Source organism: Octopus bimaculoides, chromosome 14 (assembly GCF_046866305.1).
Source record: "Octopus bimaculoides isolate indiv1 chromosome 14, ASM4686630v1, whole genome shotgun sequence".
Classification (NCBI taxonomy): domain Eukaryota; kingdom Metazoa; phylum Mollusca; class Cephalopoda; order Octopoda; family Octopodidae; genus Octopus; species Octopus bimaculoides.
Genome location: NC_142941.1, coordinates 5,314,274 through 5,334,688, shown reverse-complemented (window position 1 = coordinate 5,334,688; position 20,415 = coordinate 5,314,274). Strand labels below are relative to the sequence as shown.

The window sequence follows — 20,415 nt, the reverse complement described above, 5'->3', positions numbered from 1 at the left end:
ACCAGTTCTTTCTTGTGTATTTTATAGAATCTGTTTAATGTTTGTTTGCAATGTTTCTTGGGTGTTTACACTTTAGTGGAGAGGTAGAGACCTCTACAAGGTGACTTGCACTGCTAGAAACAGCAGCAGAATCTTCCTCAAGCTAAACCTTGCTGTCGTAACAAAAGGACAGATTGGATAATGTAGCCCTAGAAATGCTATCAAAAAAAAAACTGGTCTTTCGTCGTAGGTCTACTGAATCGGGGCTGAAGTGCGGCAATGCAGTTCTAGGGGCATTGCGTCGGAGTGAATGAAACATGAGATGGTTACAGCTACAACGTTTTAGGTCATACTTCTGGATCTGGACTGATATGCGGCACGTAACAACTCAGAAATCGAATAAAAACAGGACGGTCACGGTGAGAATATCTTTTGTCATTGATCTGCTGAATCAGGTTCGGACACTAACAGCATTGGGTCATGTAGTCCTAGATACACTGTGTGAATAAAACAACAGAATGGCCACGCCTGAAACGTCTCAGGTCATAGATCTAATGAATTAGTACTGACCTACTACTACTGCTACTACTACTACTACTACTACTACTACAATTTGTTTATAGGTCAATTGCATCAACATCAAAAAAAAGTTGCTTGTTTTATATATAAACATATATATATGTATGTATGTGTGTGTGTGTATTTGTAGTCATATATTAATTCATAGAGTGGTGTGGCTATCATAGAAAGCTCCTCTAGCTGACTCGGCTAACAAACCACATCGTAATCCACTACAGAGGAGTAGAATGCAACAGAGTTCCATGTAGCTAAAATCCAGGAGATGCAACCAATGGGAATATTTCATGAGAAATATATAAACCATAAAGAGAAAACTTTGCTGTAACCATGATGTGCTGGTGATCTGATAAGCTTGCTTTCTTGATCTGTCTTGTTTTGTGAATATACAATTGTATAACACATAATATGCATATTGGAACAGACATGTAAACAGTTTATTATAGTGAAATTATTATTACATGACGGAGGCTGCGAAATGGGCCTCATACTCAGGATGACAAGTGGTTAAATAAATATATTCACTTCTCATACCTCCTCACTTCTTACAGTCTGCATGCACAAACACATGGTGCTGTTGAAACTCTTAGAAATTCAGTAACTTTACAAGAACATAAAATATCCCCTTGCAGACGGGGGAGCAGTACTGACCACATCAAAACACTGTGTGTGTGAGCAGTGCAATATCTCACCCTGTGCAGCACCATGTTTTCAGATATACCACACTGAGAAAAATCTGTAAATAGTCTGTAGAATTCCTTGTCTGAAAAATTATGCAGTTACTGAACAGCCTAATACCAACGCACAGCACAAACTGTCAGTAATTAAATCTGTCTGGAAGGGATTAATAAATCACTTTAGAAAAAAAGTTTGGTTACTCTTCTACTCTTTTACTTGTTTCAGTCATTTGACTGCAGCCATGCTGGAGCACCGCCTTAAGTCAAGCAAATCAACCCCAGGACTTATTCTTTGGAAGCCTAGTACTTATTCTATCGGTCTCTTTTTGCCGAACTGCTAAGTTACAGGGACGTAAACACACCAGCATTGGTTGTCAAGCGATGTTGGGGGGGACAAACACAGACACACAGACATACATATATATATATATATATATATACATATATACATATATATGACAGGCTTTTTTCAGTTTCCGTCTACCAAATCCACTCACAAGGCATTGGTCGGACCGAGACTATAGTAGAAGACACTTGCCCAAAGTGCCACGCAGTGGGACTGAACCCAGAACCATGTGGTTGGTAAGCAAGCTACTTACCACACAGCCACTCCTACATTATTATTCATAATAAATAAAATAGTTTTTTTTTGCTTTTTTAATCATCCCAAAACCAAAGTGATGTTGATTCTTGGTATGAAGTTTGAGGATGAGTTTCTTTTTCTTCTTAAAAATTCCATAATCATTGTTTGGTTTAATGGCATGTGTAATACTGGAAAAACATGAAAATTGTTGGAAAAAAATGAAATTTTTTTTTTTTTTTTTCACATTACGGTGAGAAATGGAATTGCATGTTTCCAAAAAGACCCTTCATCTTAGAGAAAAAAAGAATCCTTGTTGTTTCTCTCTCTCTCTGTCTCTTTCCTACCTCTTTCTCTTAAATAAAAGAAACCACCTCTCTGTATTGGATGTCTCTTCTCCTTACAGCAGTGTTTCCTAAAGTAGATGCCATGGACCCTCGGATCCTATGAAGATATTTGGGGGTTCTGTGAGTTAAGGTGTCTTACATTGGTTTCAAATTTTGGCACAAGGCCTGCAATTTCAGAGAGGGGCTAAATTGATTAAATCAATCCCACTACTCAACTGGTACCTCTTTTATTGACCCTGAATGGATGAAATGCAAAGTCGACCCTGGTGGCATTTGAACTCAGAATGTAAAGTCAGAAGAAATGTCACAGAGCATCTTTTCTGGTGCAGTAATGATTCTGGCAGCTCACCACTTTAATAGTGTCTTATACTGAAAGTTCATTTTACAGAAAAAAATCTTATTAATTAATATACTTTGAGGAGGAGGCACAGGGTGATAGTGGTGGGGGGAGGAGGTAATATGAATAATTTTTCTCACTCAGTTTTCGTTTCAAGCAATGTCTTACTAAAATTAGAGGTAAGAACTGTTTTATAAAATGTCTGTGTGGGTTCCACAGTGATTTTGAAAATTGCTTAACCTTTTTGTTACCAACCTGGCTGAAACCGGCTCTGGCTCTGTAGTACAAATGTCTTGTTTTCATAAGTTTTGAATTAAAATCTTCCACCAAACCTTAGTCACAATTTATGTTCTTAACACTAGCTGAATGATAACTAAGTTATTTTACTAAATTCTTTATTATATTTAAAATTAATTGAAAGAACCACAGAACATGTCAACAGAAATATGGTAACGAAAGGGTTAGAATATACAATAGAGAAACAATTCTTAACCCTTTTGATACCAACCCGGCTGAAACCGGTTCTGGCTCTGAGTACAAATGTCTTGTTTTCATAAGTTTTGAATTAAAATCTTCCACCAAACCTTAGTCACAATTTATGTTCCTAACACTAGCTGAATGATAACTAAGTTATTTTACTAAATTCTTTATTATATTTAAAATTAATTGAAAGAACAACAGAGCATCTCAAAATAAATGCAGTGGAGAAAGGGTTAATCCATGACAAACCACTGAAAGCCCCTGCTGTAGCATATATTGACTTATCCAAAAGAGCACAAACTTCTCTGTACAATTTTCTTCCTTTTGCCAATGTGTTCCACCACCACTAGTTTTGTTGGATTATTTTGTACCTTGTGAATGGAATTTGCCTGATGGAAACATGGAAACTATTCAAAAATTTAGTGTGTATGAGTAGGTGGGTCTATGTATGCACGTGTGTGCACTATATATATGTTTGTAGACATGCATTTATATATATATATACATGTCTACAAACATATGCACACACACACATACATATATAAATATCAAAATTGTTCTTGTTTGTCAAGTAACATGATCTGAGACTGTATGTTAGATCTGAAATAGTTGCATCCCTGAGCAGAAGTTTCATTTAAGAACACACAGAAAACAAACAAAAGAAAACCACTTTTAATCACTTTCATTAACATTTAATAGACAGGTATCCTTTTAGTCACTGACCTGTAATTGATTTTTGCATCAGGGGGTCTCTTGTATGTCTTTGAAAGCACAGTCAGCAAATGGTTTGTTGACAGGGCATATGGCATCAACATTACTGCTTCTAGCTTAGTGGCTATTGTACTCACATACATATATCACAACATGTACTTATATATGTGTGTGCGTGTGTTATTTCAACCAACGCCCTATACATGAATTTGGAAGATGGATATTGTACAAACCTTACTCTGTGTGTATATATATATATCTATATATATATATATATATATATAAAACTATATATTTTATCTATAAAGCTCAATTTAATTTTAATTTTTTATAAATTGATTTCAATTGAGTTTTTACCTGTAATTTTGGATTTTGTCCCTAATATTATTATATATATATATATATATATATATATATATATATATATATATATATATATATATATATGCCTTGTCCCAAGAAAAACAATATATATTATCATGGCTATCTCCCAAGTTTGAGAAAGACAGTTCTGCAATTTCTCGTTGAACAACTTGCTCAGATCCTTTTCTTTATAGTGATCAAATGTCTGTCCTCTACTTTAGCTGACCCTGTCCATCAAATTGACATTGTTTGTCCAAGTGCATGGTGTGCCACCGGTCAGATGTCAAAGTGATTGCAGGGCAATGTGATATGAAATGTTTTATTCATGTTTTACTGCCCAGTCTGGGAATTGAAACCAAACCTTTCAATCATGAGTGCAACACCCTAACCACCAGGCCATGTGCTATTACACTTTGCTATTAACTAACTACTTAAAATATTTGTTTTCATAGAGGTCACATATGGAGACACCATTAACATAACATTTGATAAGCTGCTAACTTACTGTATAAAATATTCCCCTGCATAAGCCAAACACACTAACTGACTTGACACTAATTAATTCAAGTTACATTCATATTGCAGCTCATTAATATTAATAATATGAATGGTTTCTATGACTGAAAATTAAAATTCTGCAATAATTTTTCAATTTAAGAGTTTATACAAATTACGTTACTCAAATCTCTAAAATGATAAAAACATAAATTTATGCAAGAATGATATGTAGGTTACATGGACGATTGTGTACTTACAATAAAAATGAAAATACATGAAATCGAGAGTGTATGAGGGATAGAAAAAATAGAGAGAGAGAGAGAGAGAAGGAGGGGGGTAGAGAGAGAGAAATTGCAACATTGTGTCAAGGTAAACAATCAGTGTACAACAACACTGTGTCACTGTAAGAGAGATTGTTGTGCAGCAACAGTCTAAATTCTTTGCAGTTTTTAGTTTATATCTCATTACATTCTAAGTTTAAGTTGTGCTGAAGTCGACTCTGCCTTTCATCTTTCTGGTATGTCAGGTGACTTTCTGAACAGAATTAAAATAATTACCAATCATATACTAGAACTAATTTAACCAACATTTTGCCTAGAATTTGCAGTTTTATGTCTGTGTTAGAAACCATTTTTCTTTATTATCATATCTTGATTAATGTGGTCTGGCTGGAGGGACAGTGCCCATGGCTTTTATAGATAGTGTGGGACTGGTGAGAGTGATACAGTGAATGTTCCTATTAAACGGTTGCAAGTTGACAGCTGCAAGACAAAACGTTTGCAGTGAAAGGATTCCAGTGGGAAGGTAATCAGGGAGTAAGGACTGGGTGCAATGGTTAGTGCTGGATCTGTGGTGGAAGGGGACACGATGGGTGATGAGAGTAGGAGAGACAAGTGAGTTGGAAGGGCTTAAGTTGAGGTGGCAAGAGATAAGCCAGCTCTGGAGAGAAGAGGTCACTCCAGTAACAGTAGAAAAAGTGGAGAGAGAAGACTACATCATCTGTGGGTCAGAATTGGAGTGTAGATGTGAGTGACTTCATGTGAATCAGATGAGTGGCTGTCTTTTGGATGCCATCTTGGCTGCCTAAATAAATAGCAGTGGCACTCTCCCAGATATAGAAGCAGTATTCTATTGTGTGCCTCACCTGACCTTTATGGAAGCACTAATGTAGGGGTGGTTAGCCATGGGCGGCATTTTTAAAGGGGTACTTTTAGGTCTACTCTAAGATTTATGTGTTTTTGTAGGGTCCGGTGGCAGCAAACGGAAGGGCCATCCCAGACAGCACACATTCTAGCTACACTAGTGTGTAGAAGGTCATTTATTACTTGTAGAGTGCTGATGTATTTTCTACCAGAAAAAAGGTCAGTGTTTTCTATTACTTTGGTAAGGGTGGTAGAGTGGCAGCAGTATTAGAATGCCAGACAAAATAACTTGTAGCATTTGATTTATATCGCATTTGGTTTTTAGTATTAGAGTAATCAGCTGTATCACACCCAGTTCCCCAGCCCCACACCTTATCTGTGCTTGCTTGTTGATACATACTTACATTATATATCATCATCATCATCGTTTAACGTCCGCTTTCCATGCTAGCATGGGTTGGACGATTTGACTGAGAACCCTTTAATGTTCAGATTACACTGTTAAATGTAATACTTTTTCACTCAAATTGTTTTGAATTAATCATGTATTATCTCATAGCTTTGAGGTTTCAATGATGTGATTATTTTTTTTTAGAATGTCAATGTAGGTTAGGTGTGAGAAGCTAGATATGGCTAGTTCAAATATAAAACATAGAATACTTGGGCCAGATATGGCTGGTTTAAACACTAAAGGGTTAAAGGAGCACTCCATCAATTACTCTGTGTGTGTGTGTGTGTGCATACATGCACACATTCTTGTGCATGCATGTATGTATACTTGATGCTGTATTTAATCTATAACCCTTTTTATTCTGTAATGATATGCAATATGTCTTCAGCTGGCCAATCAGAGAACTACTGCCCCTTTTATTGCAGGTCTCGGTCACTCAGGAGTACCCAGGGATTCAAACAGAATGTCGAAGGACATAAAGAAGAATTCAGTTATTCTCTTCAAATCTCCAGCAGAAGGTGAAAACGACATATTTCTGGCGGTAGGTCATGTGTTTGTTGTCTCTTTGCTCTTTCCCCAGTGACTGATTTGTTGTTCCCACAATGTGTAAGCGACATCCTTGCCTCCAGATCTCCACAAACCTTACTATGTAAGCTGATGAAAGGAGCCTTTATGCAGTCACTCAACCTGCAAGTGACAGCAGCCAACTTGCCCTCAGATCATAACATACTGCCTTACATAACACTGAATAATGTAATCATTGATGTACAAAAAAATGTGATGGTCAAGACTGGACCGTCTTTGATGATAAAAATCTCCTTGATCTGAGCCAACCTGGAGCCAAACATCTTGGTTCTCAATCATTGTCTATGCAGCTACAATAATTGGTAGAGAGGATTATTGTTGCTGTTGTTATTAAGGTGCTGAGCTGACAGAATCGTTAGCACGTCAGACAAAATGTTAAGTGGTATTTCTTCCAACTCCTTACATTCTGAGTTCAAATCCTGCTGAGGTCAACTTTGCCTTTCATCCTTTTGAGGTCAATATAACAAAGTACCTGTCAAATATTGGTGTCGATATAATTAACTGTTCCCTTCCTTCAAATTTCAAACTTTGGCCTGTGTTAAAACCATTATCATCGTTGTCTTAGAGGACCTTCACCATGTTCTTATGCTTTCTATTTGCAGGAATTACAGAAATCTGAACTGACTGTCAACGTTGTACCTGTGCTGTCGTTTCAATCTTTGCACACAGATGTCTTGGCACAAAAGCTCAGTGGAGATGCTAGAAATAAATACAGTGGCATCATTTTCACCAGTACTCGTAGTGTGGTGGTAGTGGACTCTGCCATTAAGCAGCTAACAGCATACAGTAAGTCACCTTTGATCAAAACCTTTCCAGCCATGACCACCTCACCATGTCAGATGCAGTCCTTATTTCACCTTCGGCTACAATATCCAGCAGGCCCTTTTGGGTTTTTTTTAAAGACAGTGATGTGTGATTTGAGAGAGATTTAGCTACTATTCCTTGCAAATCAAGCAGCAAAGTGTGGTCTTTCGGATATGTTGTTGTTGTTTAGCCCCGAGTCAGCCCAATCATCAAATCTGTGAGCAAAGGCTTTCCATCTATGACTACCCTGTATTTTAGATAGTAGATTGGACAACATTATACAGTGAACTCTTTTTTTTTTTTTGTCCTTTCTGAAGATGATAAAATGTGATTTGTGACAGATTCGGTTGTTATTTCTAGCAGATCAAACAACCACTGAAAGAGTCTTCTCTAGACTACACAGGCACCTAAAACAATCAAAACATGCTACCAGGTCATACTTGTGAATGACGTGGTAACATTTCATTTGAGATCAGGCCACAAAAGGGGGTTAACTATTGATGTGATTATAAGACTTGTATTGATGTTGTTGTTATTGTTTGATAGTTAAAGAGTTAAGGCCTGGAAACCAAATATACTGAGCTGCCATCCTTAATACTGTGTTGTACAAAATGGGAACCAAATAATTGCTGTTTAGCCCCAGACTCCTCCAGCCTATTAGTTAGGTTCTTCCTGATGGCAAAGTCAATGTTGCTCTCTCTCCTTTTCAGCCCCCACCCCCCAAATTGTTTCAATGAGTTGGTCTTTCTTTAAAAGTAATGTCTCAGAAACAGAAGCAATATTGAACCTGCATCAGTTAAGTTCTACGAAGGAGATGACTAAGGACTGAGATATCCATCACATTGCTCTACTCAAAAAGACCTGACCACCACAGCGGAATTGATACTAGTGCTGTTGTCGTATAAAACGCATCTAGTACACTCTGTAAAGTGGTTGGCCTTAAGGAAAGCATCCATCTGTAGAAACCATGCCAGCGCAGACAACTGAGCCTGGTGTTGACCATCTGTGGTCAAATCATCCAATCCATGCCAGTGTGGATAATGGACATTAAAGGATGATGATGAGTTTGGTGATCAAGCCTGTTGGATTTTTCATCATCCAGCAAGATTCACACCATTTCAATGGTACATTCATAGATATGTCCTTTACATTTTTTAATAATTTTTATACATTTTACATTTGCTACTCCTGCTGAATGGAACAGCTCTGTCAGTCATGGCAAACTGACCAGCTTGCAGGACAGGCAATGGTTGAGACCTTTTCTTGTTTCTTCCTGGAAATTTTGGTGGGACGGGCTCTCCTTAAATAAAGCTGTTCAGTTACAGGTGTTTTCACCCAATTCTTCTAACCATTTGAATTGAAGAAAAGAGGCTGAGGATATGTCCCAACTGTTGAATGTGCAGTTTTGTGATTGTATGCTTCCAGTCTTGTCAGGCTTGAATGCTTCACCAGGCACCCACAAGCAAAGAACTTTGAAAGACCAATACAAGTAAACCTGGTTCCTTGGTTCTTTGTCTTCATAAAACACTACAACATTAAATAGTAATGAGAGGTGAGAAGCACAAGGAGGTGCTTGAAAGTATCTGTACCCTGTATCGATTATAGCAGTAGATGATTGTGCAACACGTATACCATATTCTTAGTATTAGCCACATTGTTCATTACCACCACCACCATCATCATCATTGTCATTTCGATACATCTCTTGTTGTTTTATTTACTCTAGATAAGAAGACAACCTGCAAGGACCTGAAATGTTTTGTAGTTGGCAAGAGTACGGCGACCTCAGGTAGAGTACGACTTATCTGACCCCAAGCATATATTTGTATTCCTCTGCATTTAAGGTCAGCTCATGAAATGGCTGGGGTTTTCACCCAGATTGTACCTGAGTTGTACATCCATTAGTTTTGTAAATGTGTGTATGAGTGTGTGTGTGTAGAGAGAGTGAGAGAGAAGATCATACCCTGCTATTGTTATTATGTGTGGGTGTGTATAGACATGTATGTATATATGTATATTTATATATGCATATATATATATATATATGTGTACATTTATATATATATATATATATATATATATATATATATATATATATATATATATGATATGCACTTTATTTTCTATTTTAGCTGCCAATTTAGGCTTCAAACCTACAGGTGAAAATAGTGGCCATGGTAAAAAGTTAGCTGAATTCATTTTGAAAGGTAAGACAAAATTAACAAACTAAAACTTGATTGAATTTCGCCCTTTTGTTGATCCGTAAAAATAAATATGAAAACTGTCAAGTCAAATAGAACCTTTTCAAAACACACACACATTTATAATACCTTCTTATAATATGATATATATATGTGTGTGTGTGTGTGTGTGTGTGTGTATATTTATGATATTTATATATATATATCAACACCATGTTTTGTCAGTGCACAAGTTGTGGTTTCAGAGCAATGAAAATATTTTAACACAAATGAAAATTAAATGTTGAGCCAGAAATGGAGGGGTAAATTTAGCAATCATTGTATATGACTAAAAGAAAAGGTATAACTTGGGCTCTTTGCTACCATAGGGGTTACATAGTTTACTCTTAAATGTTTTGTAAAGCTGCTTCTTCCTCTTTTCTTTCTTTTTTGTAATTATATTTAATTCTTGTTTTTGTGTTGCCTTACAGAAATAGAAAAGAAGTCAGATTGTAAACCTATTCTGTTCCCCTGTAGCAAGATACGAAATGACGACCTTCCAACTCACCTCAAACAAAATGGTAAGGCAACAGGTTTTATTAAGAATATAATGATCTCTTCTAAAAACTGAATATGGGTTCCATATACCTCCTTTCAGTTGCCTACATGATTCACTCCCAAATTTATCATTTCTTACCTGCTATCCAATCTTTATTTTACACCTTAATTAACCCTTCTGCATAATTTCTTGTTTGTTTTCACCTTACCACTTAATCTCTGTAATCCCTTGTCTGTTTCGCCACCACTACTATGTCCTCATTGCTATCCAATCTTTATTTTACATCTTAATTAACCCTTCTGCATAATTTCTTGTTTGTTTTCGCCTTACTACTTAATCTCTAATCCCTTATTTACTTCGCCACCACCACCACTATGTCCTCATTGCTATATAATCTTTTGTTTGTTCCCACCACGAGCACTTTATTAGTCCTGCTATATAATCCCTTATTTGTTTCCCACCACCTCCTTATTAACCCATCTATTTAATTCCTTATTTGTCAACCACCATCACTTAGTTAACTCTATTACTAGCTTATTACTCTACGACTCTGCTGAGGCAGTTATTGTGTTCTCTGAAGGCAGTAGTAGTCAGTGCTTATGTAATTTAAAATTGCTAATGTATTTATTAACTGCAACTGTAATATCTTGTAAAGAAAGAGAAAACACAAAGGAATAGAATTTGTTAACATGTGTAGGAGTGTCCTGAAAACAGAAATAGTCAAGAGTTCGTTACTGATAAATGCATTACCTGGGTTATGTTTTCAGTTCTGATGGCATCAGACCAGATCGTTTCCAGCCGTCAGCTCTAATTAATTTTTCATCTTCTGTTTATATGCTTCATTCTCAGTAGTATTCATGAGTTATTTTCGTTCTACAACACCAGGTCAACCGTAATCAACCAGACTTATGATCGAAGACAATTCACTCATGCACATGCCTCTTTTTTAGCCATATATCTAGGACAACGTTCTCCACTGTATTTAGAATGCTGTGGTGTGTTTTCATGGCAATTCTGCTGCTGTTTCTAGCAAGCTTAGCAACCTCATGTGCCTTCCTCACCAGCTTCACATACTGACTGTAGTAATTTAGGACAGAATCCAACAATAACACTCTTAGAATCTTACACGTTTTTTTGCTTTGTGTCAAACCAACTTCATTAAGCAATGTTTATGTTTGCGTCTTTGGTTGTCATTTTCAGGAATACCAGTTGAAGAAATAACAGTTTATGAAACACTGCCAAATCCTCATCTTCACATATGTATCGATGGAGTATGTAAAGCACTGGTGAGTTCAAGTCATTCTGTCCGAAAATCTTGCCTCAGCTGACTTTCCATCTAACCCAATGGTTCCCAACCGATTTTTGGCCATGCCACCCCAAATCATTTCTAAAATCCTTGTGATATTTAATTTTTGTTATTCAAAATGTTAATAATATCACAGGGGAATCAAAATAAAAAAACAAAAAGTACAACAGACTTAAAAAAAAAATCATGTACCACTAAATTGAAGGAAATAAAATTTTATTCTCGCTTTAGAGACATCAGATCTTATGAGGTTTATTCCCCTATTGTCTCTTAAGTGTCAAATTTGATAAAATTGTCTTTCTATACAAGGGGGGGGGGGAGTAAAGATTTTTTTTTTATTTCTCCACTTTAGAGACATCAGATCTCATTTTTTCTGAACAATCTGTTTGTTGTCTCTAAAGTGTCAAAACTTGATAAAATTGTTAGGGGAGGGGGTGTAAAGAATTTTTTTTTTGTTTTTTTTTTTAATAACTCATTCAACTGCATTTTTTAATAGTATGAGTGGTGAAGGTGTATCTTTAACTCAATGCCGAAGCAATATTTAACTGCACTTGATTTTGGTCAAGATACTTACTCACCCCTATAGCCATCATCTTCATCATCACTGTCAACTTTTCCAAAATATTTTTCCATGTGCTTCCAAGAGAAAAAAATAAGGACATTCTACCATATTGTTTTAGATTTAATAGATATATTTATTTATTTTTCATATTTCTTTTACAGAAAGGTCAACCAGAATATCTTGTGTTCTTTAGTCCTTCCGGGGTCGACTCTGCACTGCCTTTTATAACTCCAGTCTGGGATATGTCTCAATCAAAGGTTTGTAACATTCATTTGTCTCTCTCTATCTCTTAAACAGTTGTTTCCAATGTTTCTATGGTCCTTGTCGTCCATTTTACCTTTAACATACATGACACCCTTGTTTCACTCTGAAAGAGAAAATATAAGATCCCCTTAAATACAGTCTTGCATAACCTGGTTTGAAATCATTGCAGCTGGTGGTGGTCGTGGAGGATCACATGTCAAGAGGGATACTTCGTGGATATCAGCTAATGTATCAGTATGCCGGTACAGCTGTACTGTGCCATGCTTTGCAGTATGAGGTTAACTTTCCCCTTGTTTGTCAGAGGCCCTGCAAAGAGTCACAGCCATTACTCAGCCCTTTCAATACAAAATCACATAAAAACCATTTTCCTTTTCTTACACGTCCCAGTTTCAGTGTTCATCAACCATCAAAGGTCAATAGAATGGATTGGATTTTTACTTAGATTTAAATTACAATTTTTAATATTTCATTTGCATTTTAGTTTTGTATATTACACTTAAATATTAATTCTAAATTCCTTATTTCATTTTTTTGCATTCAACGTTTTAAATTTGAATACACCTCCAATAAAAGGTGCATTTAGCTTAAATTCTGAAGCAAGCAGCATTTATGCTGAATGTAGGCCAAGGGACCAGAATGTTACCCTCACAGTTATTGTGTCCCCTATGTCTAAGAAGAATCCTAAAAATTTCAGTCATGTGTTTGGAGAATTATTGAATTGTTGCCATGGTTTTCTGTTTCAGGTGCTGGCATTGGGACCAAGTACTGAGAAGCAGCTGAAAGCAAAATCAATCAAGATATCAGGTGTGTCGAAAGGCCCAACACCTGTTGATTTGGTTAAACTCATCAAAGAGCTCAGTTGATTTTTGATTATTCAAATATAAATAAAAAAAACAAAACAATCTAATTTAATGTAAAATAAATAATTATTATTATACTTATGACTGTAATAATTGTTTCTAAATTAGTCCCAGGCCCAAGAATTTTGTGAAGAAGAACATATAAATCCAGTTATTACACCATTCAGAGAATGTTAAAATTTACAGGTATTTCATAATAACCAAAAATTTATGAATATAATTCTATCTGAAGAAAATTCTAACTGGGCTCCACCTGCAAGATCATGCGCTATTTATTTTGGTCTGAGATCACCACGTCATGCACACATATGGTTGTGATGCATGTGCGTGGTGTACCCTTATCAGACAGGTAGTCATAATGGGTATACTGGGCTTCATATATTTGTTCCCCAGTGTCACTTTGATGGCATGTGCTCCTCTCCCACTCAATAATAATGACGGTAATAACAAGAGCATTCAGAGGACACACATCTTCACCGAGACAACACCAACGTCCTTTCAATGATTAGCCAGAGATGATTTTCAAAATGAGAATATCTGAAATAAATACGACTGCTGTTACAAATGAGAATATTAAAAATGAACCCAACCGTTCTCAAAAATTAAGTAAAAAAAAAACGGAAAATAGTCCAGATTTCTTTGTCTGGTACCTAATTAATCCCAATGGTAGTCATGGAATGTTAAGGTGGGTGTAGAAAATTTAATAACAGTAATAAATAGCTTATCCTTATCTAATACAAGCCAAAGTTAACAAATTCATCATCCAAAAGAGTTACAACATGAAGGGAGATAATTGAAAAAGACTTGAAAGTTAATGTAAGATTGTAATACTTCATGTAAAGTAAATATAAGAGATAATCCAGAATCCTTGTCCGGTACTGGATCGATCCCAAAATCTAATCAGTTCATGCCAGTCACAATGCCAAACATCCCTGAAAGTTTCATACGAATCCATCCCCAGTAATAGTAGTAGTAGTACTTTCCATGATCCCTCTGACCCTTAATACTGAAGAAAGTGAACCTGGGATATCAGTCAAAGAAAAAAATCTCTAAAAACCAACCACCTCCTCTTTATGGATGATTGGAAGCTATGTAGCAAGGATGAGGTACAAGTGAGTTCTTTGGTGAACACAGTCCACTGTTTTAACGCTGATGTTAAAATGGAATTCAGACTTAAGAAGTGTGGTATAATGAACCTGAAAAGAGGAAAGGTTCAATACCAGGCAGGGATAGAATTACCCAATAGAGAAGTGATTAAACAAGCTGAAAAGGAAAGCTATAAATACCTTGGTATATCAGAGTCCAACCATGGAGAAGGATATGAAAGAACAGCCAAGTAAAGAATATTTCTGAAGACTGAGATTGGTGTTGTGGCTCGAAATTGATTGGATGGAATAAGTAAGAGCATTACTTTGGTACGGAGCTAGAATCATAAACTGGAAGAAGAAAAGAACTAATGAGCATGGATGCAAAGACATGGAAAATATTGACAGCGCATGGAGTATTCCATCCCAAGTGTGACATTGAAGGGTTGTACTTATCCAGAAGAAAGGTTGGGAGACATTTGATCAGATGCCAGGATTGTGTTCAATCAGAGGGAAACAGCTTAGGGTGGTATGTAAGAAATACCATGGAAGCATTGCTGAAGCAGGTGCAGATTTGCAGTATCATCAAAATTGATAACTGTGTAAAGAAAGAAAAACTTAAAGAGGAGAAGAACTCAAGAAAAAGAAATAGCATGGAAGGAAAAAAATGTACAGACAGTTTGCAAGAGATATGACTGTCAAGACAGATATTGAAGACTAGTGATTATGGATGCAGGGGAGTGACTTGAGGATAGAAACAGAAACACTAATATACATGGCACAAGGACAAGCATTAGGAACAAACTATCTGAAGGACAGAATTGATAACACAAGTGAGAACAACAAATGCAGAATGTGTAGTGAGAGGAGCAAAACTGTATGGCACATTGTTAGTGAATGCCCAAAATTGGCACTGCATAAATACAAACGATAGTAAGACAATGTGGCAAGAATGATTTGTTGGGGGGGTCTCTGTGGAAATTATGACCTAGAAAGATTAAAAGCATGGTATGACAAAATCCCAGAGAGAATCACTGAGAATGGAGATCTTGTGGAATGCAATGGTTCAGAGTAAGCATAAGTTTAGACATCGGAAACCTGACATTGTGGTGGTGAACAGAAAAGGAAAAACACAACCTGATAATTAGCATAGCATGTCCTGATGACAACAGAATTGAAGAAAAATGAATAACTATGATGAATTGAAGTGGGAAATACAGAGATTGTGGACAATAAAAAGAGTGGGTATGATAGAAGAGGGGTATGATACCAATAGTGATTAACACACTTGGAAGTATCAGCACTCAACTACAAACATCGCTCAAAAAGATTGGTACAAACATAAAGATGAGACGCCTACAAAATTCATCATTACTTGGAACTGCAAGAGTTCTCAGCAGGGACCTTGAAACATAATCAGTAAATAAGTGTCACCTTAGCCTACAGGATATGGGCAGCTGACTTTTTCCATCATACAAGCAAAATAAGCTCAGTTTTCATCAAAATAATAAGGATAATAATAATAATTATGGTATTTAATTTTGGCCTAAGGCTAACAATTTTTAGGAAGGGAACAAGTCAATTGCATCGACCCCAGTGTTCAGCTGTTACATATTAAGTCCAAAAAGATAAAAAGTAAAGCCGACCTTGGCAGAATTTGAACTCAGAACATAAAAGCAGAAATGTCACTAAGCATTTTGGCCAGTGCTAATAATTCTGCCACCTCACTGCCTTTAATAATAATAATAATAATCCTTTCTACTATAGGCACAAGGCCTGAAATTTGCGGGGAGAGGAGATCGGTCAATTACATCGACCCTAGTGTTCCACTGGTACATTATTTATCAACCCCCTGAAAGGATGGAAATTAAAGTCAACCTTAGCGGAATCTGAACCCAGAAAATAGCAACAGTCAAATTAACACTAAGCATTTCTTTCATTCAGCACGCTAATGATTCTACCATCTTGGCACCTTAATAATAAAAATAATAAGGAAATACTTAAATATTTATTTTATTTAAAGGATATTATAGGCAAAAGCATGCCATTATGTTCTTTAGTGACTCAATTCTGGGGAATATAACATCAGTCTGACACAATCTAGATGTCATGTTTATTGTCAAACTAGCTTTATAGTCAGACTACAGCAGAAGAAATATTTGGCTAAGAATACACCATTGTACTAGACATTTGTTGACTTGGAGAAAGCCTTCATCAGTATACACCACTGTGTGATACAGTGGGCTCTAAAGAAGTTTGGGGTAGAGTGCTTTATGAATATTGTATGTTAGAGGTGAGAGTTAACCAGGAGTACAGTAATAAATTTAGTATACCGGTAGGGGTTCACCAGGGTTCAGTTCTCAAAACACTCCTGTGCGTTATTGTCTCCCAGGCCGTAACACAAGATTTCAAGACCGGTTGTCCCTGGGAATAGTTATATACTATTGATCTTTCTCTTATAGCAGACACTGCAACAGAAGTAGAAAAAAAATTGTTGCATTCCTCTCGGGAACTCGCAGAGAAAACACAATGAGTTGTACAACTTAATCATTACATTTATTTATCAACCATAACAAAAGACTCACTCACCGAATGTTAATTATCAAGAAACGTTTTTCGTTTACAAGAATGTTTTCCTCGCCATATATCTCAATCCAGTTCAACTTCGACAGTCACTCAAAACAGGGACCTCAGACGAACTACATTGGAATATGGGACTTCAGATGAACAACAAACAAATCTAACAGAAATTCCAGGCTTGGAAGCAAAACCTGGAATCGAAAGGACTTAAGTAAAGATCAAGGTTCTGGTAAGCAAGAAAACAGAAAGGACCCTACCACCTTCTGACATTATTGACAGGAGAAAGTTACATTGCAATCTGAAGGTAATATGTGAAAGCAGACCAACAAATATCCCTCCAGTATGAACAACTAACAGAAAGTAAAGCAAGCATGATACCATTACACTACCAAACTAATATGAGGAAGCTTCTATATGATCAGTCAACCTGATAGAAATAGCAGATAAATCTCCCTCAAGTCACATCTGGTTATCTTGGGAAAATGTAGGATGCATTGGATAGTACAGTGTTAGATGTATACTTTTTGAATGAAAGACAGGATGGATGGTCATAACTGGAATGTCGTTGATCACAGGTTTGCTTTATCATGGCTGGTCTGCATCTTAAGTATCAATAACATAGTTAAGGACAACTGAAAATAAGCAACTACAGAAATATTCAAAAACAATGAAAACTGAATTAAACAGAGACTAATTTATGGACCCTAAATTCAACACCGAACATTCTATTAACTCCCCATAGCTTCTCTGCTGCCTCAACACCCTCTCAACTTCCTCTCTCTCTTTCTCTGGCCTCCCCCTCATCATTCTTTCACAGACACATGTCCACTCAAGTTCTTTAGCTCCTCACTCCCCTCATCTCTATCTCTTTCAAACCAATCTCTCCATTTTCACCCTTATACAATTCATAGTTCCCGATCCCCTCTACCCAACCAACTCAGTCTCTCTAACCCCTGACACTATTCTTTCCTTTCCCCTAGCATTTGCATTAATCCCTCACCCCCCAAAGTGTCTCCTCCCTTACTCTCTCCATTACCTGCTTCCTGCAACAATTCACCGAACTCCATTCACTTACCACTGCAACAGGTTTATTTTTCATCAATACAAAACAATTTCTAATATATTATATTGTTATGTTGCAGTTCATTGCTTTTTTTTGGTAAATCTCTGGTTAAGGACCCAGCCACAAAAACGAGAACAAAAAATAGTGTAAACAATGTGTAGGAAACGAATGTGAAAAAAAAATGCACGCTGGCGAACCGGCAGTTGTCCCACCCATCCCGTTCGTCGGTGCAATTGTTTTTCATATTCATTAACTACACAAATATACAGTGCGTGTGTTTTTATTGGCTAAACTGGCAAGATTACTATCCCCAAGTACAACAACATGTTTCAACACACGATTTCACATAAAAAATCTTGCAAAACAAATATGTAAACGGAATAACTACACATAATTTTATACCTATTACACTTGTTTTGTTTAGTCCATTTCCCCCCCCCCCTTTTGGTGGCCCTGTGTCGAAGTTGGGTTACCGGATCGTGTGAATTTTCCGAGTCCTCGCCCCACCTCACCCCTGTTCGTCAGTGCACATTTTTTTTTCATATTCGTTAACTACACATTTTACACTGTTTTTATTTCACTTGTGTGACAGAGTCTTAAACTAGAGATTAACTGTTTTCTTAGTTATCACTAAATAAGACCGTCTTTATTTCTAAAAATAACTACGGTTTGTTACAAAAATACATATATTTAAGTAAATAAAATTATAGCGATTGATACTATCCATAATGAAAATTTTAAAAAAATTATGTTGTTTATTATAGAAAAAATTAATATAAATAAATAAAGGTTTTCGTTTAAAATTTTTTAAAAATCAACGAAGGAATATATAGCATACTTCCGTGTTTGATATGATGTCACACTCACCCAGCAAGTTTCTATATAGAAAGTCGAAAATAAACTGTTCGTTGAAAAGTATTCAATAATTAAAATTTAATGTTTGTTAATAATGCATAATTTCGGTTGTCGCATGTCGATGTCTTATATCAGTCCACGAAGTAAGTATTATGCTGTGCAGTGTAGGTTAATTTCATTTTCGACGTGTCTGTTCTTTGTCCATTTATAGATTGATATGTGCATATCAACAAGTGTATCGGATAAACGGTATTTTGTTAATATAAACATACAAGACTGTCAAAATTGAGAGGATTTTTTTTTATCTTATCTTTTCTTTATGAGGGCTCGTGACACTTTCAAGTATTTTATTCAAGTCTGTTTTGCATTCATAAGAACAGCGATCGAAGACTTCTAGAAGTTTTGATAATGCATTTGTCTCAGAGGGCTGTATGCGTCTCCAAGCTTTAAATACCTCAAACATCTGGATGTCTACGTCTGAGCTGTTTTGCTTAGCAATACTAAGTTTTACATGGCTAACACCTAATTCGGTAGCCACATGTTCCCATCCAGAGCTCACGTTCATCAAGATACATTTTAGAATTTTCTCATCCAAATTTATATCTTTAACACGTACAAGGATATCATCTATGTTAAGTGCTTTATTCGGCACACTGTCATCAGCCATTTCCACGGTTGATGCTAAACATGAGTTATATTTTCTTAGACATTCCACGAATTCATCAAATAAATCTGACTTTTTCACTTTATCCTGGCTTTCCACTTTGCGGTAAATAAGGTCTAGTAATTCCCGGGCTTTGTCTTGTCCAGTCTTTTCAGCTTGAATTACATCCTTATTCTCGTGCGTGATAAACAATTTAGTCAAAAGACAATCAACAATGACTTTTACTGACACATCATCAAGCCCTTCCACAAGATCCTCACGACATCGCTGAATTTTAATTGAGTTCCTGAATTGCTGTGTGTTAGCCATCGTGCTCTGAGTATGATTAGACAGTGTTCTACGTGGGTACACTAAAAAGGCTTGGAAAAACTTTGCCGTTGAACCTCTTTACACAGCTACTTCTGCGCATGCACATTGAATGTGGTGACGCTCAAAAGTGCTGTTATGTGGGTCGCTTTCGCGTATAACTTTCATTTCCGTATCTTATAACTTGTGCTCAGCTCGGTGTTATAACGCAAGAAGTGTCGTCAACCCAAAAGTATAAACGTGTATTAAAGTTAATTCAAATAAACATAATTATGTACATGCATTCCGACATTCAGTTTAATCGATTTTAGAGAAGCTAAAATTTTTAATTTCAGAGTGAATTTCTAAAGTACAAATTAAATTACCCTTTTCTTCTCTGTAACAACGAGTGAAATGTGTGTGGGTGCGCTCATCAAAACTTACTGTTCGTTATACATTACATACAGTTACTTTAGTTGGCCTACCCTAAATACACTTATTTTCCCCATCTAATCTTGCTAATTATTTAGTCCGAAGAGAAGAGATGATATCCATAACGTTTACATTTCCCTGAGTCACTGAGACGATGTGGTTCTTGATGTTTACAGGTGAAATGCGAATA

The 20,415-nt window shown here is 36.3% G+C and overlaps 2 protein-coding genes across 15 annotated transcripts in view; one reads left to right on the top strand and one right to left on the bottom strand.

Annotated features, from left to right (window-relative positions):
- LOC106868329 (uroporphyrinogen-III synthase) overlaps window positions 1–13,342 on the top strand; it is a 60,684-nt gene extending 47,342 nt beyond the window's left edge. For 3 of the 5 annotated variants that reach the window (XM_014913531.3, XM_052972629.2, XM_052972626.2), the window contains 8 exons: window positions 6,567–6,682; window positions 7,329–7,512; window positions 9,257–9,319; window positions 9,663–9,737; window positions 10,202–10,291; window positions 11,470–11,555; window positions 12,299–12,394; window positions 13,145–13,342. In XM_014913531.3, coding sequence (XP_014769017.1) covers window positions 6,567–6,682; window positions 7,329–7,512; window positions 9,257–9,319; window positions 9,663–9,737; window positions 10,202–10,291; window positions 11,470–11,555; window positions 12,299–12,394; window positions 13,145–13,264 — 830 coding nt within the window. In that variant the 3' untranslated portion in view covers window positions 13,265–13,342. Of the gene's footprint in view, window positions 1–259; window positions 399–5,792; window positions 5,910–6,566; window positions 6,683–7,328; window positions 7,513–9,256; window positions 9,320–9,662; window positions 9,738–10,201; window positions 10,292–11,469; window positions 11,556–12,298; window positions 12,395–13,144 lie in introns of those variants that run through there. The other 2 variants (XM_052972627.2, XM_052972628.2) reach the window with 2 other exon arrangements.
- Window positions 12,247–20,415, bottom strand: part of LOC106868333 (uncharacterized) — a 29,864-nt gene continuing 21,695 nt past the window's right edge. Inside the window, exons 1-4 of one of the 10 annotated variants that reach the window (XM_089363231.1) lie at window positions 16,936–19,817; window positions 16,680–16,814; window positions 14,548–14,944; window positions 12,247–12,504 (exon numbers count right to left, since the gene is read on the bottom strand). In XM_089363231.1, the coding sequence (XP_089219357.1) occupies window positions 19,146–19,817 (672 nt within the window). In that variant the 3' untranslated portion in view covers window positions 12,247–12,504; window positions 14,548–14,944; window positions 16,680–16,814; window positions 16,936–19,145. Of the gene's footprint in view, window positions 12,505–14,547; window positions 16,815–16,935; window positions 19,818–20,415 lie in introns of those variants that run through there. The other 9 variants (XM_089363229.1, XM_089363232.1, XM_089363233.1 and 6 more) reach the window with 9 other exon arrangements.